The sequence below is a fragment of the Malaclemys terrapin genome, chromosome 2 (genome assembly GCF_027887155.1).
Source record: "Malaclemys terrapin pileata isolate rMalTer1 chromosome 2, rMalTer1.hap1, whole genome shotgun sequence".
NCBI classification, from domain to species: domain Eukaryota; kingdom Metazoa; phylum Chordata; order Testudines; family Emydidae; genus Malaclemys; species Malaclemys terrapin.
Window position 1 is genome coordinate 199,820,228 of NC_071506.1, and position 26,453 is coordinate 199,846,680.

Genomic DNA, 26,453 nt, shown 5'->3' on the forward strand with positions numbered 1-26,453 from the left:
TTGATCAGTCTATCTGCTTGGGCTAAGGCTGGGGTACAGGATTTGACCTTAAAAGTGGTTACCATTATTTTGTGCCTCGGCACATCTATGCATTGGTTCAACAGTGCTTCAAACCACACAGGGTTAACAATGCAAAGCAATTGTCACCAGGGCCTTGATGCTTTAACATTTTGGGCCATCAAAACACAGGCACATTTCACACAGAATACCTCGCTTTTCAGTGGTTGGACATCTCTCATGTTCCCCATAATAAAATAACTTGCTTGCTCCAGTATTGTTCATCAGTTGAAGAGTGTATTGCAAGCTGAAGAATGTTGTATGAAGGTTTTTGTCTGTCACTGGAGCAAGTAATTGCTACTTTAAAATACAGAATTCTTGTGCCAGCCATCTTGATATATGCTTCTCAAGAGCAACCAGCATCTTTTGGATGCCTTTGGACTATCTCTTGAAGCAACTGGGGTGGGAAGAAAATTCTGATAACATCCTAATGAGGCCACACTTAAAGCTAAATAGATCCTATGCAAACAGAAATATAATCCCATTCTGAATGCAGTAAAACACAGTACTTTAATTATTTTTAATACCCACTAAGCCACTTTTAGTGGCTATTAAAATACTATAGCTAGCAGGAAAAGCAATAAAACAAGAGAAGCTATATATAACTCCTCAAAAACACTGCATATTTAGTTAAACCAAAGATTTATGTGTTGGGTGTAGATCTCACTGATATTATCAGGGGAAAATGACTATTACACCAATGGGTGTGATATATAGCCTTTGAGTTATGCATGGTGAACTCTAATGCTTTTGCTTTGAGGTAAATGTCCTTACTAATCAAACTATGAATCATTCCCACAATGGCATGTTTCTGAGGCCATGTGTGTCAAAAGTATGACTCTAGAGAGAATACTCTATCATCGATGACTGGTTCTGAGGTCTTTATCAGTCAATTAATAGACAAGTAAAGGAGTTAAGTGGCTTGGGCAAAGAATTATGGACCCTTAATGCCATTCTAAATTTATTTTAATGAATAAATGTAATTACTTTTCTAACCGCCCCCATAACTTTTCTTCGGTGTCCTGTGCATTGCAGGTCTAAAAAATAATCACAGCATATTCATCATTGAAGCTTATTTTATTCTATACTCTTCCAGTAATGACTATTTTAAAGCACTTCAGAAGTTGGATAATAACTGTTTAAAGGGTTTTTTTGTAAACAGACAGATTAACTACATCTGTTTAAAATACTGTAGGTGACACATACTTATTTGACATCATGCCCGCAACACCATTCACTGCCCTTCTAAGAGACTAAGGTTTAGTTATAGGCATATAAGGATCTTCCTGTCCAAAATCAACGGATAGTGAAGCAAGCAAGGTGAGAGGAAAGATCATTAAGAGAAAGAAGCTCCTGATTCACACCTGTAACATCTTTTGTGTCAGCTGATTATGGAGTTGAGTTAGCATCAGTTTTCATAGAAGTAAATTACTGGCTCTAATCTCTGGATGTATGATGCTGAGAAAGGGATTTTTGAGAAAAAAGATTTAGAAATGGAGTTAGAAATGGTGACCAAAACAAAGGTGAGACAGATTAGTGTATGTCCATACGTATCAAACTACAAACTCTATTTTGTTTTGTGAGCGCCATTTTATTGTAAGAATGTGCTGTGCCTACACTTTTGCCTTTTACCCTCCATCTTGTACTGAAACCTCCTGGGCCATTAATATAGAAGGCCTCCCACTCAAATGCAAGCACCCTCCCTAAGACAATGAGCTAACTGTCCCCACACTGAGGAGCCAGTTCAACTAAGTCAGCTTGTAACCAAGCAATGGTTCCAGTCCCACCCTGTCAGGTTACCCTCCTCGGTGACTTCAAGTTGCTTGTCAGGTGATCCACTGCTTGGTTACAAGCTGACTTAGCTGAACTGGTTCCTTCTAAAAGGGCGGCTTTCTTCCCAACAATCTTAGAAAGGGCAGCAGAAACAGGACCAGAAGCAAACAAGGTTGATCAGGAGTTGAGAATGCTGAACACCCTGAAAACCCACTAACCAAATCCCAAAGGGCTCTTGGTATGGTGAGGAAAGTGAGCAGGTATTTATGTGCAGGTTTTGTTGTTTTCCATGGATCTGTATATCTCTTGTGCTGTCTCGGGGCATGTCTACATTTACCTCCGGAGCGATCGATCCAGCGGGGGGTCGATTTATCGCGTCTAGTGAAGATGCGATAAATCGACCACTGAGCGCTCTTCTAGCGACTCAGGTACTCCATCGGAGCGAGAAGCGTAGGCAGAGTTGACAGGGGAGTGGCAGCAGTCAACCTACTGCAGTGAAGACACCGCGGTAAGTAGCTCTAAGTATGTCGACTTCAGCTACACTATTTTTGTAGCTGAAGTTGCGTAACTTAGACCGACTTGGCTCGCGTCCCCCTCCCCCCCAGTGTAGACCAGGCCTAAGAGTAAAGGGTGTGCATGTATTTAGAAGTTTCTTTGAGGAGACTGTGTGTTGCTTGCTTTCACTGTCACATAGTCCAAGGAGAGGGAAACAGTAAACCAGCAGGTCCACAGCTTTAGAGGAACTCTGGGAGTGGGCAACAGGTACTGGGAGGCCTGTGAGAGCTGACACCGGTTTCAGAGCCTAGGAAATTGGACCATGGGGTTTCCACTGCCAAGAAGGAGCATCACACAGAGGGCCCGCACCCAGAGTGTGAATCTAGATGTAAAGAGCCAGACAGACAGTGCCTAAAATTCTGCCCAGCCGCAGCAAGCCAAGAGCACATGGGACACAAGGTCTGAGTAGAGTACAGCAGCCTAGTAAGTGTAATAAAAATGTAATAAAAGGCAAAAGGAAAATTCCTTGAATGTTTATGATTCTTGTATCTGATTCTCAGTCATTTGTCAGAGAATTGATAGTTTACATGCCTAAGCTGTAATAGGAACTCTCATTCTGAAGTCAAGTGTCATGAAAACTAAACAGAAAAATAATGATGTAGCTAGGGAACAAATAAGCTATTTTTACAATTTTGCCTTCCCCTACGCACTGTTATTTATCATCCTAGATCATATAAGGCCAGTGGAAAATGGAGCATAAATCAAGGAAAGGCAGTGTGTGCAAATTTGGCATAAAGCTCATCTTTCTACTCCCCGAATCTGGAAGCTGCTGTCTACCCCCATCATGGTAGTCGTTTAGTGCCTGGAATGTAAAACCAATAACAATAGTGAAATCCTAGTGGATGTCATGGAATCTCTGGCACTTCTTCCTTTTCAGGGGAAAAACTCTGCCTGAGGTAGGGTTTTGATTTATTCATTTTTTAAGGTTGATTTTGTTTGAGGGTAACATGCACTGCTTTGGGGATAGCAGGGTACAGGGCAGACTATGTTTTTTGCCGCCCCAAGCAAAAAAATTTTTGGCTGCCCCCGACCCCAGCCCTGTACTCCTCCCCCCCCCCCGCACCCCCTGCCGCCCCAGCCCTGGGCTCCCCCCCACCAGTGATGACTCTGCCCGCTCCCCCCCTCACCTCCAGCCGGTCCGGCGCTGGCAGGGTCAGGGTAAGCAGCGGGGCTCCCGGGCCGCGCCTCAGCCCAGGGTCCCTCCATCCAGGGCTCCCGCCTCCAGGACCGGCCGGGACCCGGGAAGGCAGAGCCGGAGAACCACCCCGGCAGAGGGCTGAGGAGCCGGGGCAGGGTAGCCCCAGAGGCAGCGGAGCCCTGGAGAGCGGGACGCAAGCCCCGCACGACAGCGCCCCGCCCTCTATGGCCCCGCTGCTGCTGCTGCTTCTGGCTGCCCTGCCACCAGTCCCTGGGTGGCTTGAGCCGCTTCGCCCAGCCCCGGCTGCAGCGCTGCGGCCGCCCTGCGGCACCTGCAGGTGGCTCCGTGTGCCCCAGCCTGAGTGTCCCCCGCTCGAAGCCTGCCCGGCCCAGCCACAAGGTGTGGGCGCTGCTCCTTCCGTGGCGCGAACTGCAGTGGCCCCAGAGCACCCCCCCGCGCATGACGCGCTGCTGCTGCCAGGGCCAGCTCTAGGCTTTTGCCGCCGGAAGCAAAAAAAATGGCCAATAATTTAAAAAATATATATATTCAATTAACTGTTGACAAATATCCAGGTTTATGTACATTTTTCCAGACACCCTTTTTGACTAACAAATTTGCTCCATTTCTAGGACAGATCCTCAGATGGTTCAAATTGGCATTGTTCCAGTAAAGTCATTAGAACTGCACTGATTTACAACAGGTGAGAATTTGGCTGTCTGTGCTTAAGATAGTTTGCAGCATAGTCTCACTGAGACCCCTGGGACTATTGATTATTCAATGGAGTAAGGCAATACTCAACAAGAGTATCAAAATCTGGCCATTGGTGTATTCTGCACTGTCCTCATAAGGTTTAGTGATTTTTATTTATTCTTGGCAGAATGTACTTATATATGATTAGCTTTTGTTTATTTGTAACTTAACTTTTACACCATCCTGAGTATCAATTTAAACTCTAGAGACAAAAATTGTTCCTTTAAGGTAGAGTTGTTATAGGTAAGACTGGAAACAGTTTCCATCAGAACTCTATAATGCCTTATCTGTTTAATGCTTTTGCATTTGATTTTTTTTTTTAAAGGAAATCATGCAAAACACTATAGGCCCAATCACTCAGTCCTTACTCAAATAAAATTCTCCAGGATATGAATTGGTACCCATCACGAGGAAAGACTGCATTTAAATCATATATCTGTCAGGGAGTTCAAAGTCAAGATTTCTAGAGTGAGACACACACACACACACACACACACACTCTGGCCTAATGCATGTGTATTACAACAGGTGGAGGGACACTTACTACATTACTGAAAAAATACCATGCAAGATCACATAGCATTCAGCAAATAATATAAAGAAACTACCTTTCCTCACATAACCAGAGAAGTATTTTGGTAGGTATGTGGTTCTCAAACAATATGCCACCATCACAGCTTGAGTATGCTGTGAGATTCAAGTTCAGTGAGAAACACACACGCAAAGAAAAGAACGGTTCTTTCTCATATATAGTCTAAGCTAGGGAGCAAGTCAAGACTGTACCCTGGAACAATATCCATTCCATCACATGAAATTCTCAGTGAAGATGGGAAATGGTCAGGTGTATCTAATAGGGATGGAGAGATATTTGAGCTCTGAAATAACCCTCATTCACCTCTCTTTCTTTCACATACTGATACAGTAGTTAGTAATATATGGTTGCAACAACATACAAAAGGCTATTTTTTTTAAATAGCAATCTTGGTTTCAGGATATCTGTGGACTTTGATGCTCTTTCCCTCACTGGCTGATTTTGACAGCAGACCACATGGTGTTCTATTCTGAACACAGCTGTTTGGTGGGGTTGGAGATTTAAGGCTTTATTTGTGCATGATTAAAAGAACAGAGGTTTTAATTAACATAACCTATTTGTGCAAAAAAGTATTCAAGTGTAAAGTTAAATTCACTGAAACATAAATCTAAATAAATGCCTGCTCTAAAGTTCTATTGTTTAATGATGCAATCAGTCAGTGCTCTGAAGACATGTGCGGAGTTCACCATCAGCCCACAATACAGAAGCTGCTAGAAGATCCGCACTTCTATTGGACCAATCAGTGGATAAAAGTAGGTAGTCCTCAAATAGTGACTTCATGAATGAGGACAATGTCAAAAAGCTAAACTCTTTTGCAAGGAATTATCAGAGTGGACAACTTGCAAATATTTTCAAAAGCTTAACAAATGTCTACCTGTGTTACAGACCCATTGGTGCCAAATGGCAAAGGATTCACTGTTCTTTACAAGCAACTCATGTCTCAGACATGACAAACTCACTACACCTAATATGCCACTTTCATGGTATTTATCTATCAAGAGTAGTATGTGAGATCTCTGAAAGCTTGTCACTTACCAATACTGTACTGATAATCATTGCAATATGCGTGTACAGGGAATATTAAGGAATACTGTAACTATACTGAAAATTATGCCCATATGGTCTTGGTGTGAGTCACTAGGGAATAGTATGTCTCAGTGATGGCATTCAATTGGGAGGGAGTTGTCACCTCTTCCTAGCCAGTGGATTACGTAATGTTTTGCTTAATTGTCCATCACTGCAACCCAGCAAAGTCAATGGAAAACCATCAAAGAAACTATAAACATTGAAACTGCTTGGAAGTGAAAAGGAACTATATGACAGTGAAGGAATAGTCCTGTCTGTGATTAAAGATAAAAGACTGATTCAGTATTGCACAGGGTGGAGAAAGACATCCATTCATTGATGAGGTACCTTGAATGAGTGGGGGTGCTTCAGAAATAATTGGGTTATGGCTTCTTGGGGCCAGCAAATGCTGGAAAAGATTGAACTTTGGCATGAGAATCTATTTCCCTAGATAGGAAAGAGTACTTGAGTAGCTGAAAGCCAACACCCAGTTGGCACAGGCAAGACTCCCTTACATTGGGGGCAGGTGGCAACAAGATGACTGAAAGCCCTTGGTGCCCCAAGAATTGTCACAACCTGAAAGGAGGAGGAATTCTTTGGGCCAATTATGTTGCTGTCAGGACAGATGGAATGGCTATGATGACAGAAACATGAAGGGACTGGGATCAATGGTGAAGAAAAGAAAAAGAAATCCATTAATACTGGTGACGCACTGCATTCTTCATATTAAACGCCGTATTACCACAACAGTGCCACTGAACTAAGGTAAGTGTTTGGGCAGTTGTGAAAATGACACAGCCTCATAAAATAAACATCCAGAAGTCTCACCATTTTTGGTTTGTTGCATAAAGGAACAGACTATCAGAATTTGTTACTACATACAGAAGTAAGATGGGTTTCTCTTGGGGAATGTTCCTTGTTCAAAGTAAGGGAGAACTCATGGTATTTCAGGAAGAACCATTGTTTGTTGACCTTCTAATAGGTGATTTTTCGGTGCCAATATTGCCAGTTATGTGAACCGACTCAATGCAAGTATGCAAGGTGGAAATACTGGTAGATTTCATATGAAATTAACTTTTTGAAGATGACATTTAGCGGCAGGAAGTTTGGAATCAGGTATGTTCCCATTCACTGCTGATGCAGACTTAACTGGAAACAGTAAACTATGACCACCTCTCCATCACTGCAAGTAACAGAGTTATATTAGGTGAGAAACTCATGTACACCTGAATCTGTTTAAGCTGTGATGCATGTGCAGTCTCCCTCAAGGAGCAACTAGCCAAGATAGACCGAGCATATGCTAAAGATAAAGTAGAGTGAATGGCACTGGACAAATTCTAGGTGCTGTAGAGAAAACACAGTGGAATTGTATCACTCACGCTGTGTTATTGTTGTTGCTCTTTGCAACTATGTATTCCTGAGAGATAAGCTTTCCAACAAGGATGGAAATAAACAACAACATAAGAGAACAACTGAAATCTGGAGAAAAGGAAGTGAGTTTGCACTAACAGCCACTGAACTCCAGTTCTAGCAGCTCTAACAAAAATGCAAGTTAGGTTTCCCCACTAATGGCAAGTAGGGACTTTTAAATTTAGAAAGGAACTGCTTAAAATGTGTGAATTAAAGTGTGCTACCAGTCAAACAAGGTAGAGAACCATTACATTAGGTAGTATTTCACTTTTTATAGTGGGTTAGGAACACCACTATAGTTAAGACTGAGGCAAGCTAACTGTTTAATAGCCAATTTTTCTAAGTTTTAGTCTATGTTTTATGGTTATGCAAGGAAAGATGTGCAAAGGAAGAGAGTTAACTTGTCACGAAATCTCTACATTCTGTATGATTAAAATCTTTACAATTAAGTTATGAATTCTGAGACAAATTCCTGTGACACACTACTCAAAAACAGAATGCCCAAAGACTCAAATATTTCAGCTTGGTGTATACAATTGACTATAGCAGAAATATCACTGAGAGGGACTCTATCCCACTCCTCACAAAAGATCTCTGTAGTAAAGCATCCATAATCCTCCCTATCCCTTCCCCCAAAATTGGCATTGTATGGGAATTCTAGACATGGCTGATGGACCTTTGCACCATTTAGATCTACTGGGCTAAAATCCATGTGGACTAAAAGGACCAGTTGGCATATAAATTTCTTCCCCTATGATGTCTATTAGTGACTCCAGCTAATGCATGAAAATCCTAACAATGCATGTCAAGATGCAAAGATCTGGTTCTTTTTCTGGGAATTAAGACTTCAGCTATTATCAAGCTACACAAAAAGCTTTTAGCTTGGATGGCAGAAAACATCTTATAAAGACCACACTACCCTTTCAAGCAAACAATACATAACACAAGTAAGTGAGTATCACACACAACACACACAATTTACAAAAATACACTAAGAATGCTTCAGACTTGTTCAATATTCATAGCCTTTTTTAAGTTAACAAACCTTTTACATAACCTCATGTGCAGCTCAGTTTTCCATACATTTGTCATACAAAATCCTTTCTTAAAATGAGAGCTAATATTGTATTCTGCTGTGTTTGGTCTTTTCAATCACCACTCAGGGCACTATAATTCACAGAGGCACAAATCCATCAGTTGTGACCCACTATTTTCATGGTAACCTCATGCGAGAATGAAATTTTTTTCTTCTGTTGTTCATAATGATTTTATACTTTCCAGTGTAATAGCTCTTTTTTTCCTGTCTAAGAGAGATCTGTAGCTGCTACAATTGCCAGTATTCAATCAAATCTATTAGAACTACATTTATAGGACACTAATACAAAAAGAATAATTATACCAGACAATATTAAACAGGGAGACAGAAAACACAACCGAAAGAAAACCTCTCACAATTATAGACAGTTGAAGGCTATTTATATGTTTTGCTCCCATCATGTAGAGGTAAGATTGCCATTTCCTTATAATGGACCCATTAATAGTTTTATTATACACTGAGGTAGGATGTATCAAGTTCTACATCTCCAAGGACTAATAAAAAAAAGATTAGATCACAAAAATGTATTTTTACAAAGGAAACAAGTGTGGTTTGATTAATTTTCCCTGGCTCAGGAGATTGTATTTTCACTCAAATAAGTAACTTTGTACCTAATTATTTTGTAAAGCTGAAAATTAGCATTTAAATTCCACATGCATTATGGAAATCATGATTTAGAAGTTCATTCTGAAATATACACCATGACATAAAAGGAATGCAAAGATAAAAGATTACACACAATTCATTTAAAACAGATACCAACATATCTGGGAAGTAAACTGTACTAGCTGGGTACTAATCATCATTAGGCCTCTCTCTCTCTCTCTCACACACACACACACACACACACACACACACACACAGTGTTGATATATTTTATATGTCATATCAGTATAGCAATGCTCATACAAGAAAGGAAGGGAATAACCTATACTACTCTAAGGCACCTTTATACCAGTATAACTATATCTACACTAGGTGTTATACCAGTATAACTTTCAGTAAAAAGTCCAATCCATTATCAAAATAATTATACTACAGTACAAAAACTTTAAGCAGACTAGGTCTAAGTCCCAGTTCAAACAGTCTCTGTCTCAGAGTGACTTAAAACGTGTATAATGGGTAATACCAAATAAGCTATTCTCACAAACTTCAAATTGCCAACTTCTAGAGGAAAAGGTTTGGAATACTTGTAGAAGCTGTTGTTTTTACAATCATCCTCCCCCCAAAATCTTTATATTAAGAGGGTAATGGGAAAAGTCAAAGGCCAGAGTGTGGCACTTGGAGACAGTTTTGAGTTAGAGGCAGTGCAGAGTTACTGGAATGTTCCTGGGGCAGAGGGGTAACATGTGCACTGTTGCACCTTCACAAGCATGCAGCATACTCCTGGCAGCTGTGCAGGTGACATGGAGTTCTTCTCATTTTCTTTTTTCTCTTGCCCCCAGTAGTGCAAGTAGAACGGTACCCTCCAGTACGCAGTACTGGCAAGAGATTTTTAGTGGGTACAGGGTACTGGAAAAACTAAAGGTGCAGAACACGGCTAGGGAGGACAATCATTCTTTATATGTCTGTAAGCAGAGTCCAGATGAGCTCTACCCTGACATCTGGTGGTGAATTATGGCGAGTGTGGAAAAGAACTCCAGGGGCTGATCTTGTTTGCATAGGCACACCCACGCGCCTGGCATGAAACAACAGCAACTGAAAGTGGTTACTTTGGCTGGTGTGGGATCCCCAGTTTCTCTGTTATTGGGGCAGGAAGAATAAAGTTTTGTTACCCCGATTCTGTGAATCAAGGCCAGTGGAACTGTTGTATGACAAAAACAACAAAGAGTCTGGTGGCACCTTAAAGACTAACAGATTTATTTGGGCATAAGCTTTCGTGAGTAAAAACCTCACTTCTTCGGATGTTGTATGACAGAAGGATTGAGTGAGTCCTTCACCATTACCTAAGTAGCACTTGCTTGACAAGGGGCATGGGTTACAAAACCCAGTGAATTGAGAAAGGATGGGGATAGGTATTTGTATCTGATGGTATGGGTCCCCTCTGAGGGCTTAATACACCACTTGCACCACCTCCTCTCTCCACTGTTGAATATCAGAGCTAACTTTGATTCTATTAGGAGTCTAGTTACAGGCTGCTGAGCTGAATTCACTTTGGGCCAATGGTGCACCAGCACTGGGGCTCCCCTACTGTGAGCTGAAATCACAAAAGAGCTAAAATTATTAAGAGCTGAGATCACTCAGGCTGTGTTAACTAGTGGGGGAGCCTGAAGCTATATTGCTAAGCAGCTGGCGGAGCAATTTGTGGGGACGACTGGAGGAGCAGTGAGCGGCGTGGAGCCTTGTGGGGCCGGTTGGAGAGGCTCAAGGAACGGCGAATGGAGCTGTTTGCGGGGACAGCTGGAGCGGCTCACAGGTCATGGAGCGGAGCAGTTTGTGGGATGGCAGGAAGTGGACTGGCTCATGGTGAAGGCTGTGGTGGAACCCCACGGAGAGACGGACGGACGGCCTCGGATCATATAAGGTGCCCTTTAACACCCTGCATGCCCCCCCTTTTACTTTGGGGCTGCACTGACCAGGGACAGAGACTTTGGGGTTTGTTGGACTTTTGGGACTTTGGGTAGTTGCTGGACCCAAGAGACTTTGGGGGTGTTGGACTTTGGGGACTCTGGGTGATTTTTGGGTTGCTGGATTCAAGAACCAAAGGGAAAGGACACAGCCCAATTTGCTGGGGTGGGTTTTTTGCTCATGGTTTGTGTTATGAATCCTGTTTGTGGTGTTTTTTCCAATTTAATGCTGATGTTGTTTACCTCATGTTATTAAACATTTTCTGCTACACTCAAACTCCGTGCTTGCGAGAAGGGAAGTATTGCCTCTTAGAGGCACCCAGGGGGTAGTACGTAATTGTCCCAGGTCACTGGGTGGGGGCTCGAGACAGTTTTGCATTGCGTTATTAAAACGGAACCCCTAGATAAAGAACCCAGCCCTTGTTGCTGCCAACTTAGATGGGCAGAAGGATTACATGTCTTTAACAGCACAATACATATGCTAACAGACAAACAAAGGTTTTGTTTAAGTTTGTTAGCCAGAGGGGAAGGGAGGGGAGACAGAAGGTGTTTAAACAGTGTTTTTGATTCTGTTTCTCCCCATTGGTCTGAATTATCCATGACATTCATACTGCATCACATCAAGTCCAAATCATTAGAGGAATGCCTCTGCTTGCATTGACCAGAGGATGTTTGGATTCTGAGGTCAGCCCAGTTCTGCAGCCTGACAGGAATCACGTGTTGTCCCCAGTATACATAGAATTCTTCTTTGCATCCAAACTAGTCTAACATGCATTTTCTTAACTGGAACTGGAGCAGCAAAACAAAGAAAACATATGCCTCATTTTCCAGCTTTGTGGGTGAGAGAATTATAAGTGAAGATTATAATTCTGGACACTGACGGCCTTAAACCACCTGCCTCAGGAATCTGCCAAGAACTTTGCTGAAAATTTGTTCCTCATCTTAGCAACAAAGCTAAGACTTATCACACATCTGCCCACCTTTATTCAAATGAAGCTCCTTCTGATCTGACAGTTCAGGCATTGGCAGTTTCATCCAAAACAATTTACAAATTTAGAATCGAATCCTGTAAACCCTTAATCGTTTGATCAATCCCACTGAAGACAATGGGACTATTTGCATGACTATGGACCACTTTTGTGATACGAGTTTCAGGAGTCTGCTCTGGTCCTATAAAGGAATTTGAATCTCCCATTGAAATGGAATGTTTGGGTACAATACCACAATGCAGTTTAGGATACAGTTCTACTTAAAATTTGTCTTTTAATAAGTCATACAGATGCTGAAATGGCTCCTCACCCAACTCCCATATTCCATATAAACAGACAGAAATACTACATATTTGGGGGGTGGGGGAAGTGAGCAGTTAAGCATGTTGATGTTTGTATATACAAACACCCATTTCATCACTGTACTGGAAAATATAGCTGAACTTAATTTTCTGTAGAATTTGAAGAAAGTTTAACAGCACCAATTATTTTCTGTGTTAATCAGTGTGTACCTGAAAAAATTACATGCCTTCTAAGAGAAAAGAATCAGTCCACACTTAGTGGGGGAAAAAAATCCTTCCTACTGGTGTTCAGAAAAGTGCTACAAGACACATACATAACCTCATGAGCAGAGGGCAGAGAGGATAGCCTCCCAAATTATGACCAGCAAAAAAAAATTAAATAAAATGAATAATAATAATAAAATCTCTAGGAAGCAAAGGTTCACAGATTTGCAAACCTAAAAACCCGGGTTATGCTTTAAACCACCTCAGCACATAACTTTTTTATGTTCATAAACCGGGTAACTGAAAAGGAACACTGAAGGCCATTAACCTGAATGTGTGCCAGCCAGTATGCCCTCACTAATTAAAGGCTCTGTGTGGCAGGACTGGGGTAAAACCCCTTGAATGCCCTGCCAAAATGCTGGCCAAGCCCTGCGTTCTGGTAGGGAAACCAGATGCAGGGGCCCGGGCAGCCAGCAGAGAGCTCAGCTGCAGGCCCTAACGAGGGCCGGCTCATAGCAATGACTTGAGCTAAGTAGAGACAGCTGGGCTGAGGAAGGGGAGGGCTATTAAAGCCCTGGAGAAAGCTCAGTGAGGAGGCTAGCCTGGGAGGGGATAGGAGGCTTACATCTCTGTCTCCTCACCAAAGGCAGGGAGCCTCACGGTGGTTAGACCCTGGGAAGGGCCTGAATGGGGACCGCTGCTGGTATATTGTGTCCAGTTCTGGTGCCCAGGAGGATGTTGATAAATTGGAGAGGGGTCAGAGAAGAGCCATGAGAAGGATCAGAGGGTTAGAAAACCTGACTTGTAGTGGCAAACTCTAGGAGCTCAATGAATTTAGCTTAACAAAGAGAAGGTGAAGGGGTGACTTGATCCCAGGCTATTGGTACCTCCATGGGGAACAAATATTTCATAATGGGCTCTTCAGTCTAGCAGAGGAAGGTCTAACATGAACCAATGACTGGAGTTGAAGCTGCACAAATTGATACTGGAAATAAGGCGTAAATTTTTAGTGGTGAGAGTAATTAACCACTGGAGCGGCTGACTAGGGGTTGTGGTGGATTCTTCGTCCTCCAGGGCAGATTGGCAGAGGCCGTGGAGGTTTTTCGCCTTCCTCTGCAGCGTGGGGCACGGGTCACTTGCTGGAGGATTCTTTGCACCTTGAGGTCTTTAAGCAACGATTTGGGGGCTTCATCTCTGTTGTTACATAACAGATAACAAAATTCTAGTGGGGCATGGTGCTGGCACATAGGGTCTCAAGTACACGGTATGATTTTTCAGAATCTCTTTTGGGAATAGTCATGTACGTGAAATAGCTAGTACTTAGGATTATGCAACTTCTATGCATGTATCATCTTGGTATCTGAAGTTATGAATATTAGCTATGTTTACTACATGTTTGCTCCTGTGGTAATGCCCACAAGGTATTTAGCCAGCACATGAAGGGATAAGTCAAGTCGAATGGCCCATTAAGGAACACTTAGCTCACAATGGACCCTGGAAAATGCCTGTCTACACTTAATAGACTTTTCCTGTGAACATTCTAACTAGAATATGGGTGGGGGTGATGGACATGTAACTTGCCCATGTGATTCCAAACATCATCTTTCTCAGTGAGAACATACTTCCCTTCAGTTGGCAGAAGGCGAGGCCCCAGGCTGGGGGCAGGGCGGAGTCACGTGCTCCTCCTCCTTGTGTCCCTCCTGTGAGTGCAGTACAGGCAAGAAATAATTTCTACTTGCACAACTGCTTCCCTCATTTGGGATACCATGAACCCCAGAGCAGTAATAAGAGTGAATTTACTGAAATGTTGTTCTGCTTTTACCCAAACTCCTTACTCCTACCTCCAAGCTACGCTTCTATGGAAGGGCTAAGCAGTCTAGACCAAATGCTTATATTTTTCCTATAAATTTCATTAACTCCATCAACATGTAGATATGATGCTCTCATTCTTTTCAATTTTGCTACCCCATTATAACGAAAGGTTTGCATGATAACACAGTTGTGAAAAAGTAGCATTGCAACTACACAGCCTTCCTATCTCTACATGCCAGCTAGACAGGGCAATAAAAAAACAAAACAAAAAAACAATGCGAACAAACTTTTCATTTGTGACTGACCACCAATGACTGCAACACAACTACAGGTGGGGCAAAAGTTATCTGGGCTTACCCAAAGAAGGCAATTCTGCTTTGTGGTTGGTGGGGACGGAGGGGGAGAAGGAAGGTCAGAAACTGCTGTAAAAGGTGCTTTGCAGCAGTGACACACACACACACACACACATCCTTCCCCCAGGAATGTGCATAAAGATATGAAACCTGGGTGGGGCAAGTCTCTATGTCCAAGCAGCAAGGAAGCCAACACCCGCCCTCCCTCCCCTAGTGGAGGCGAATGGCAGGCTGGGTTAGGACCTGCTGTGGGCATTACTCTAGTCGCCACTTTTAAAGGCGGGCTGGGAAGGAATTTTTCCCACACCACCAGAATTGGCTTCAGTGGAGTGTGATTTTTTTGCCTTCCTCTCAGCACATGTGAGGGTGGACCTTTTCTGGTCAATAGAAAAGGTGGTAGGCCATATGTAGCAACTTATTTTGTAATACTGGGTGGATGTTCAGTGCAGGTACTCCAAAGGGAGGGCAGTCAGTGACCAGATAAATGGCTTGTTAAAGGACTTAAAAGGAGGTCCTGGATAAAGGAACAGAATGGGGGAGGAGGTTCGGGGACTCCTATGACTGGCAAGGCAGGGAGCCAACCCCCTCCGTTCTCCTAAACCTTCTCATGAGGCTGGTGGATGATAAGGTCCAAGCCATGGGTCGGCTGGGGAACCTGGACGGAAACAAAGGGGGGTTGGTGAAAGCCCCGGAGAAATTATTTAAATAAGCATGGATTTGCCTGCACTGTACACTTTATCTGCCAGATAGTCCCAGAGATCTATATAATAAAGTTGCAGCCTGATTAAAACCCATAACAAGTCTCCTGTCCTCCTTGCAGTATACCCAGATAATGAAGAATAACAGAGTGACAGCTTGTCTCTCAAAAGCTTGTCTCTCTCACCAACAGAAGTTGGTCCAATAAAAGATATTACCTCACCCACCTTGTCTCTCTAGTATGCTGGGACCAACACGGCTACAACAAAACTGCAACAACAGAGTTGCATTTAAATCTTATTTCCCATATTATACGAGTGGTTTTACTATAAAAAGGAGAGAGAGATGATTAATAAAACACAGCAAATAAGAATCATAAACGCTATTTTATGTAAATATTTGAATGACTTAATCAGTGGCATTTCTCCAGAATATATACTCTGATACAAAGAAATTTAAGATTTTTGTATCGACTTCCTCATTCATTCAAGGCTTCATCCAAAGCTCCCTGAAGTCAATGGGAGTCTTTGTCTGGGTATACAGCCCTGTGGTTTGCAGCAGTTTCTGGCGTTCTTCCTCTCTCTCCCCACCCCCAACCACAAAGCAGAGCTGTCCTTCTTTGGGTAAGCCCACATAAATTCTGCTCCACCTTTAGTCGTGGTGCAGTCATTCCCATTAACTTCACTGTATGTTGAATCAGGCCACCACTCTTCAGTCCCACTGCAAATGTTCTGCGTTAATGAAAGTTACCAAATAGTTTATAAATTATGGTCCTCAAATAAATAATTTTTCCCCAAAGAAAATTTTAAACACATTTACTCGTAGTTTAAAATTTCTAATGAAATGAAAGAATTTTTAAAAAGTACTGTAACATTCATTCCAATATCACAATGATCACATGTTTAAGGGGACTTGCAGAGTGAGGTTTGTGCTATTCCTATTTACCCAGCTCGATTATTTCATTTTTAGTGATATATCCCCTTCCCTCTGCCCAATATTTTAAGCTATTGTTATTACTTAGATACATTTCCTCAAGTAGTCCAGAAAAACAAAAGGATTGAGCAGAAGTTGCAAAGAAGAAGAAAAAAGGAAGAAAGGTCTTAGCAAGTATAGAAAATGTCACCAATCAATTCCACATTCACCCACTGTTTCCCTTGTGACCCAAACGGCAAAATAAATAATGAAACAACAAAATAAATCAATCAATAAATTGCTTTCCATTCTAGCAAAACTTCTTAGGGAGCTTCAGGACTCAACCAATCATCACTTACACCAATTTAAAGAACCAGGACACGGACTAGCTTGGATATCAATATTGCTTTGGGTTTGAACAAACAGATGCTTTGAAAAGTTTTAGCCTATTTGAAGGAATTACAAAACCATAACTGCAGAAGTAGGCAATGAACCATGTTTTACTTTCTTGTAAGGTGTGGTGATGAGCATGGGATAAAATACCTAGATAGGTTCATTACATGAGCAGGAGGCACATCTCCTGCTCCAGCCTATGTAGGGTTAAAACTCATGCTCAGTTCTTTGGGTTTGGCTTCAACAACAAATTAACACAAAACACCAAACTGAACCTGGGGATTACAGTGGACGAGAAGCTGGATATGAGTCAACAGTGTGCCCTTGTTGCCAAGAAGTCTAACAGCATATTGGGTTGCATTAGTAGGAGCATTGCCAGCAGATCGAAGGAAGTGATTATTCCCCTCTATTCAGCACTGGCGAGGCCACATCTGGAGTATTGCATCCAGTTTTGGGCCCCCCGCTACAGAAAGGATATGGACAAATTGGAGAGAGTCCAGCGGAGGGCAATGAAAATGATTTGAGGGCTGGGGCACATGACTTATGAGAAGAGGCTGAGAGAATTGGGCTTATTTAGTGTACAGAAGAGAAAAGTGAGGGGAGATTTGATAGCAGCCTTCAACTACCTGAAGAGGGGTTCCAAAGAGGATGGAGCTAGGCTGTGCTCAGTGGTGGCAAATGACAGAACAAGGAGCAAATGTTTCAAGTTGCAGTGGGGGAGGTCTAGGTTGGATATTAGAAAAAACTATTTCACTAGGAGGATGGTGAAGCACTGGAATGGGTTACTTAGGGAGATGGTGGAATATCCATCCTTAGAGGTTTTTAAGACCTGGCTTGACAAAGCCCAGGCTGGGATGATTTAGTTGGGGTTCGTCCTGCTTTGAGCAGGGGGTTGGACTAGATGACCTCCTGAGGTCTCTTCCAACCCTAATCTTCTATGATTCTATGAAGCAAAGTCCTTTCACTACACCATGTCTAACAAGAACCAAACTATCACCAAAGTTTAATTCTAACTTTAATTCAAGACAAATTCTGCTAATAAGAATGCTGTTATAACCTTTTCTGTCAAGATGCCAATATATTTTACAAAATAAATCTAGTTATTTATAAACAACCCAGCCCAAATCTCCATGCTAATTATTGTGATTTTAGTACCATATTTTCCTAATTTAAAAAAGCCTCTCTCTTCTGGGCAGAGAGAGAGTCACACAAACAAAAGAAAATGACTGACTGTCTCTACAGAGGAAACAGTGAAACTGGTTATCCAGAAAATGCTCTCAAATATACAAAGTAAATAGATTGAAGAGAGAAATATTTCTTTGCTCTCCTTCTGTTACAAAGTAGTTCTACATATAACTTCCAACAATAGTAGATTTAAAGAAAATTCAGTCAGAAATGTGATATTGAGTTGATTGCCCCCACAAGTATAAAGCCAGAATGTCAGATCAAATACAGTTCATGTCAACTGTTTTATTCTGATCATATTCTTAGGTCTCGAATCAGCAACTCTCAGGACACAGGAGGACTGCTTGCCTATGCAAAGCCACATTGACATCAATATGTGCAGCATTCTGTCCACGTGCTGAATGAGACTTAGTTTGATCGTTCTTTTAAAAATTAGATTCAATAATGTAATTTAAAAGCATCTCGGAACCATGCACCTACCAGGAGGCAACAACAAGGCAGGCTGGAGATGACAGACTAATCAGGTTTTCTAGCAGAAAGGCATGAAATGCCAAGAAAGTGACTGCTTGGGAGACAGAAGAGGAACATGCCTTGGGACAGGGATGCCTCAAGCAATATGAGCTCAGGTAGTAACCAACACTGGGGTTTTTCTGTTGTTTTCTGGTAGGATAACACCAAATAACACCAAACTGGGCTTATTTGTTTTTACTACTTTTATTGTAACTCTTGCATTCTGAAACCTTCAGGAAATAACCTTTGAGGAAGGACATGGTCAGCCTCAGATTATTTTGTTGTGACTGTTTCACCAGCCAAACTATTCCCACCAGTTTACAGTGCACCATAAAATATTTATACAAGCGATGAACTATAAAATATTTTCACATGAACTATAAAATATTTACACTATCCACATCAGTTTGGAAAGAACGATGTGCTGTTATGTTGGTGTGACCCAGGAGTAGAAATTCTGCGGTTGTAGATTAAATAAAACCATTGCAAATAATCTGGAAACTTGCAGTGAATATTAGGTTAAACAAATTACAGTTTCCTGGTCTCGTGGCTGGTAAATGTAACCAGGAAAATACAGCTTATATGCTTGAAACTTTAGCAATAATGTAGTGGGTTCATAAACAAATAGCACTGACCTGTCTGTAAGTTCCTTCTAGCAAGGTGTCCAGATGTTGGAGGGGAGCAGGTGTTTTGTCTTTGAATCGAGTTAGTAATCGTCGTTCAATAGCTCTAAATTGTATGGCTCTTTCAGACAACAGTTCTTCAAATTTTTCAGCATTCAAGCGAAGCTATAATTTATGGAGTTTCAAAAATTCAGGTTAACAGTCTGATCCAGTAGATAGATTTTTACCTTCAAAACACACATTTATAATGAAATGGTAGAACAATAATAAAATTCTTGGAAAACTTAAGAGTATTTATAAATTCAAACAGCTACCTTCAATGGTCACAGTAACTATTTGCAGCTTCTATTGGTGTGGTTAATTTCACATTCATCATGAGATCTACCAACGGGTTGCAATAATGCCAGCTATTATTGAGACTGAAAATAATTGTTGACAGCCACAGTAATTTGTGATAAGGCACAAAAATCTCATCATGAGGTCTTATGACAGGAGTGAAATTAACTCATCACCACTAGCATATGAGGACTTCTCCTTAGTTCAGTATGCGTGTCTGTGGTACACATGTATAACATATTCAATATAATACTCTCTGCATAAAAAGAGAAGGATTATGACTGTCTTTGAACACGATTTAAAGTAATAAATTCTGCCTTTGCTGAGATTAGATTTTCTCTTTTTGGGGAAACCTTCCCACCCCCACCCCAAATATCTGGAGGTCAAGTGTTGTAGCCACTTGTCTTGAAATAACCACAAAAACTTGGCAAAATGATATATCAAATATCCAGACAATACAAATTCATACAGCTATCTGTATAATGATCTCTCTATTTTATTTTCCAGTACAAGTCCGTATAGCACAACAATCACATAACAGAAAGACATTCTAAAAACTGGCTCTCCAGCAGTAACTGGAGTTCTCCAAATAGGTACTTTCCGCCACATGATTGGCACACTGCGAATACCAGAAGTCAGCAAAATAAACATTGCAAGACGTGCTGCTCCCAGGACATGGGCAATATGACATTAGTTTTCCCTAATGCTCTCAAGTGACCATAAAAGGGGAACGGCAAAAAGGAGGCTGGCATAACAGAAGATACAAACCATGATAATGGATAATCAACATGATATCCGCGTAGAACAGCTCAGGGAAGCTAGAGCAAACTAAGCAGTACCCTTGAGAATGGGAGGAAATAAAGAGGGAATTAGAAAATCTCAGATACTCTTGCAGTGCACAGAAAAAAGAAAGCGTCTGTCAAAATTAACAGGGCGGGAAACATGAGGATTGCCATGATAACACGGAACAGAACTTTGCTCTGTTCAAGAGAGAGGAGACTCTTTAACCAGATAATAAATACTGATGCACCTTCACAAGCCATCAGAATGGACAAAGACTATGATATGTTAATTGGTAGCTAACTTACTACAGTAACAATCATACCAGATTTTCAAACTTCAAAATGTATTTAGGCTTATTTAGGCTTCACGATTTATTTAAGATTGGTCAAAGTTAGCCAGTTAACAACATCCAACCTTCTATTTTTATCTCTCTAGGTTTGATCCTGTTCCGATTATAGTTAATGCGAGTTTTGCTAGCTTCACTGGGAGCAGAATTGGGCTGGTCGATACAAAGATTTACACAAACATTATAACTAGATGCTAGAGAAAATGTAATAAAATATTAAAATGATATCATGGAAAACAGGCCTGTGATCCAACTCAACCACTTGGGGGAAACAAAATGAAGCAGGGCTGTGCCATGGAAACTTAAAATTTAGGCAAAGAAAAATACATGTCTACAGGGTTTCTGGCATAGAGACTCTCTCTCTTCTGTTTGCTCAGCACCCAAGACAACGGAGCCCTAATCTGCATTACCGGTTTGGGGCAACTCCTAGAATATAAACACTTAATAATAAATCCAGCCTTTTCAGAATTCACTCAGTAGCACTCTCCGTAATTTTACACACACTAAAGATTTAATAAATTAAACAAATAAAAATGTTACATTATTTAGAATATAGTAATGCTCGTGCTTTGGCATCTTTGCGTGTTTCAGGATTGTTGCTTTCTCTCATGCAAGAGAACTTCAATACCCAAATGGCAGCACACTACAGCCAAAAAAAAGAGAAAACTCTAGGGCTATGAGCTATAATACATCATGAGCCATATCCCATTATTGCCTAAGGATACAGGCTAAAGCCATATGAGCTGTGTCTTAGATTAGCCATTAAAGAAAATGATCATACTCAGAAGAGTTATACAGTGACTAAAAAGGAAAATTAGATTTGGTTATAATAGAGTTTTTAAACTGTTTTTGGAGCCATGTGTCAAATAAACCCCATGTAGGTTGAAATGATACTCCAAGGCACAAATGCCCAGTGTTTCTTGTTTTTTGACTCATTTTGGTCAACACCATTTTTCTAAAAATTGATCAGGTGGAAGCAGGAGCACACTTATGCAACTCACTTTGCGAAACTACTGGGGGACTCTGAAGCTAGGCTCAGGCCTACACAGATCCTTCCAAAACTTTACGGTATCCTGACTGGAACTTATGTCTTTCTCCATGATGGCCCCATGTTTCAGAGTGATGTGACAGCACCACAGAACTTTTAAAAATTATCTTTAATTCGTATGTCGATGTGTCACCACCTTTGCCCCACATACAATATTTCAGTGGTTCTCAACCAGAGGTCCGGGGCCCCCAAGGGGGTCACAAGCAGGTTTCAGCGGGTCTGCCAAGCAGAGCTAGTGTTAGACTTGCTGGGGCCCAGGGCAGAAAGCTGAAGTCCCACTGCATCGGGCTGAAGTCTGGGGCCCTGAGCCCTTCCACCTGGGATTGAAATCAAAGCCTGAGCAACTTAGCTTCCTGGGGGCCTCTGTGGCATGAGGCTCCAGGCAACTGCACTGCTTGCTACCCCCTAACGCTGGTCCTGGCTTTTATATGCAGAAAACTAGTTGTTGTGTCACAGGTGGGCCATGGAGTTTTTTATAGCATGTTGGTGGAGGGGCCTCAGAAAGAAAAAGGTTGAGAACCTTGCGGTATTTTACCTTTGAAAAGAAACAGTTTTCAAAGAGCTATTCTCTTTCACGCAGCTTGCCAAATTCTAACTTACCTGGGGCGGTGAGCAGTACATTTAGTTTGGTTTATTTTATTTTTTATTTAATTTACACAAGCTAGCTAAAATATTGGGATTTTTTTTATCATCATGGTCAGGAGGGAAACTGTGCAGGGTTTGTGCCTAGGCCAACAAATGTGTGTGATGATTTTGTAATGCTGCCTTAACAAAAGAGGTAACTGGAAGTCAATGTTTTTCAGTCTAAAGGGACTTTTTATGGTTAACAAAATGAGTCAGTCAAAACAAATGTTCATGGCTTCAATATCATGGCATTAAATTGTTAAAAATAGCAAATGTAAGTTGGCACATCACCAGCGACAAATTCCAGAGCGAGTCTCACCATTAAAATGAAGTGAGTAAGTGAGGAATTTAGAGCCAGATTATGGTCAGCTCCTGTCCAGATGCACAATGTGGAGAGTACACAGAGTATCATCCCCACTTGTATCACTTGCCCAGGGAAACCATATGCTCCCCAATCACAAGGGTTGCTCAAGGCTAACACATGCTCCACCTTCCAGAAATTAAACACATAATAATGGTTTTTAGAATAATTTTCAACAACACTTTACATTTTTGACAGTAATGGCTAAAATAATGTGACTTCAAGCACTAGAGAATTTTAGGCTTTATTACATTTAAACATCACTGACTTAAATAATTTTCTATTAAGAAATTAACTTCCATAATAAATAAATGCTTACCACTAATACAGACCTTTTCATCTTCAAAGACCTTTATAAAAAAGTTAATTAATCTTAATAGCTCTGAGATGTAAGTGTGACAGATATGGCAATTTCCTGCCATATCCTTGGGAGAACTCACTGAATTAAGTTTAAGTCTTTTCAGAGTCCACTGTATTAAATTAATGTTTTTTGTATTATTGTGGGGTGGGATTGCATATAACTTCTCACCGGCAGGATGGGGGGAGAGGGGACGGGAAGTAGGGTGACCAGACAGCAAGTGTGAAAAATCGGAACAGGGGTGGGGGGGTAATAGGAGCCTATATATGAAAAAGACCCCAAAATCGGGACTGTCCCTATAAAATCGGGACATCTGGTCACCCTAACGGGAAGTGGGACATATGTTAGACCTGTGGGTTCAAAGGACTATACTGAACAATGTGCCAGACAAGAAGGGACTTTGGGAACAAAATTTGTTAAGTGGTTTTCCTGGGGAATGTCTAGGGCAGTGGTTCTCAAACTTTTGTACTGGTGACCTCTTTCACATAGCAAGTCTCTGAATGTGACCCCCCATGTATTTAACACCATTATAAATGCTGGAGGCAAAGCAGGGTTTGGAGTGGAGGCTGACAGCTTGCGACCCCCCCATGTAATAACCTCACAACCCCCTGAGGGATCCCAACCCCCAGTTTGAGAACTCATCGTCTAGGGTGAGGTGAATACACCACCTTTGATTATTGAAGCTATGCCTTGAGGAATGGGTCACCTGCTACATGAGACCAAGATGAAAGGCCCAAGCTTTATAAGAGAAAAATCAAACTATTCATGGTTGTTCTGGTTCTGAATTAGAGACTGTTATGAACTTGTAACTGCAGGGAAAACCCCACTGTGTATTTTGAAGAACTGATACCCACAAGAGCCCAATTTGGAGTTAGGGTGACCTCTGGTAAGATTTTTAGCATCCTCGTAGGTTCTTTTATTGTTTTTAATATGTTTTGTCTGTAATGCTTTCACCTTAAGAATACATGTGCTTGCTTAGAAAGAGCTGTGTGGTAAGTTGTAACTGTGGGCAATTACACTGTTCATAACCTCTAAGGAGAAAGCAGAGTGGAGACACTAGCCTTCTAAGAAGTCTGGTTTGCTGAGGATATCACAGTGTAGGCAGGGAACTGTGAAGCCTGGCAAAATCCCAGTCAGGAGGGAGACACATGCAGTCTCTACAGAAGATAGGTGATGGCTGAGGACCCAGGAGCCTAGAGTACGTGCCTTTGATGGACCCTGGAAGGGGAATACAGGTGCAGTTGCCCTGAACTGTGAGAGTAAGCAACGACAAATATCCATCTTCCGGATGTGAAAACTGAGGCGTTAAGTGACTTGTCCAACATCACAAAGGGAGTCAAATCAGAGATAAGACATCCTGATTCCCATTCCTGAGTTCAGACCACTAGGCAAGCCAAGCTTCAATACAGCTGCATTGCAGGCTCTAATGCACTAGCCCATCATTAAGGTAGCAATGGGTTGCTCTGGTTAACATTTGGGAAAAAAAGCAGAAATACTGTAGTAGGGTTTAGGGACAACTAATAGTGAGCAAAACTGAATATTAGAACGTAATGACATATCTATCAACAGCTTAAATATTGTGAGACATACCTCAAAATGGCAATCAATTAGTTCAAAATATTCTTGTAAAGGAACTGAACCAGAAAAGGTACATGTGAAGTCTTTGCTATTTTCTTTCTTGAAATGTTCTTCAAGACGAAAAGTGAGCTCTTTTGTGATAAGCCAAAGGTCTTCTAATTGTTCACTCTGGATTCTATACCGCTCTTTAAAAACAAAAAAAGAAACAAAAAAGGAGTAAAGAAAGATGAAGCCATATATACTAGTTCATATTCTGTAGATAAGTCATTATACAAAGGAATTAGTCCAAGTTGTGAAATAGTTCCAAAATCTTTAAAAAAGGCTTCATTAAAAAAAACAATTTTTGTTAGTGTTGTTTAAGTATTTCTGACATTTCATCTACCTAAGGTAGTTCTAAGTTACCTATCCTTGTAATTTTATCCATGTTTTTCCAACACTTAATAGTCAAATTTTGTAGCCAGATTCCCAAGCTTCTAGAACCTGAACCAGGTCAGTTGTTTTATGCAGAACTTTAAGTCCCCAAAATATGATTTCGCCAAAAGAAGTACATAACTTAAACGCTATTTCTTTTTAGTCACATGTTATAGTCTTAATTCTACAAGAGCAATATCAGACTACTTGACTTTGTTGTACCAAGAGCAAAGTATGAAAGTATTTATTGCTTGAATGTTATTTACTGTAAACTAAGGGCTAGATCAGGGGTAGGCAACCTATGGCATGTGTGCCAAAGGTGGCACGCAAGCTGATTTTCAGTGGCACTCACACTGCCCGGGTCCTGGCCACTGGTCCGGGGGTCTCTGCATTTTAATTTAAATGAAGCTTCTTAAACATTTTAAAAACCTTATTTATTTTACATACCCCTCTATCCCGATAGAACGTTGTCCTCGGGAGCCAAAAAATCTTACCGTGTTATATGTGGAATTGCGTTATATCGAACTTGCTTTGATCTTTACCGCATTATATCTGAATTTGTGTCATATCGGGTTGCGTTATATCAGGGTAGAGGTGTACAACAATAGTTTAGTTATATATTATAGACTTATAGAAAGAGACCTTCTAAAAACGTTAAAATGTATTACTGGCACGCGAAACCTTAAATTAGAGTGAATAAATGAAGACTCGGCACACCACTTCTGAAAGGTTGCCGACCCCTGAGCTAGATCATGGAGCACAAAGGGGGTGAAGAACTGCCCTAACGCAGCAGCCAGTGATTCCCCTAATGTATGGGGAATCCCCGGGTAGTGGTATAAAGCTAATATAACTAGCTCTATGCTGTTCACTCCCACCACCCAGATGGTGAGCTTTCCTGGTCAGGTTAGGATGAGAGCTGAAGCTCAATGCACTCCAGTAACAAGAGGCCAGCACAGCAATCCCTACGGAACCTCTATTAATGAAACATTAAGTAGCCTTTAGGATGCTCTGAGTTATGGTATGGATCAAGAATCAGGGAAACAAACATGTGGCTCTCTCAGACCTGTATGTTCATAGATATAGATAAAACCAACAAATTAAATTCTACCCAGAAACCATCAGGCAACAAGTATAGATCCCAGAGCAGAATGCACTGCAGTAAATTAATTTTGAGAAAAGCATGGATTATGGTATCGAAATCCGTATCTGTAAGAAACAGTTGAAATCTTCTGGGCAGACTGAGATTAAAGAGAGACTTGCCTAGATATTACTGGTAAACAGTTGTTCAACAGCAGTTAGAAATTTAATAATGCACAAAGAATGTGAACTTTAGGAATAAATGACAGATATGCACCCTCAATAAGAGGGGCAGGTGTAAACCTTGCCATATCTTCCAGGTCCTTCCCCAAGTATCTCTTCAGTTTTATTAGGAAGCACTGTGCTAATAGAGGTGGCATCTTTCTCTTATTTATTTAGTCATATCATTTTTTAAAATGTACCCATCCAGTGTTCTGGGTTCGTGCACAATCTTTATAAAAACTATACAATTACATTTTACCAATATAGGATAATCCCTTCAAAACTAAATCTTTCTGAGCACCATCACCCATCTACAATATTCATCCA

General features: G+C 41.3%; 1 protein-coding gene across 4 annotated transcripts in view; it reads right to left on the reverse strand.

Annotated features, from left to right (window-relative positions):
- The window catches only part of BBS9 (Bardet-Biedl syndrome 9), a 493,563-nt gene that overhangs the window by 318,014 nt on the left and 149,096 nt on the right, over nucleotides 1–26,453 (reverse strand). For all 4 annotated transcript variants that reach the window (XM_054019331.1, XM_054019330.1, XM_054019329.1 and 1 more), the window contains 2 exons: nucleotides 24,429–24,601; nucleotides 18,995–19,147 (listed from right to left, as the gene is read on the reverse strand). In XM_054019331.1, coding sequence (XP_053875306.1) covers nucleotides 18,995–19,147; nucleotides 24,429–24,601 — 326 coding nt within the window. The remainder of the gene's footprint in view (nucleotides 1–18,994; nucleotides 19,148–24,428; nucleotides 24,602–26,453) is intronic.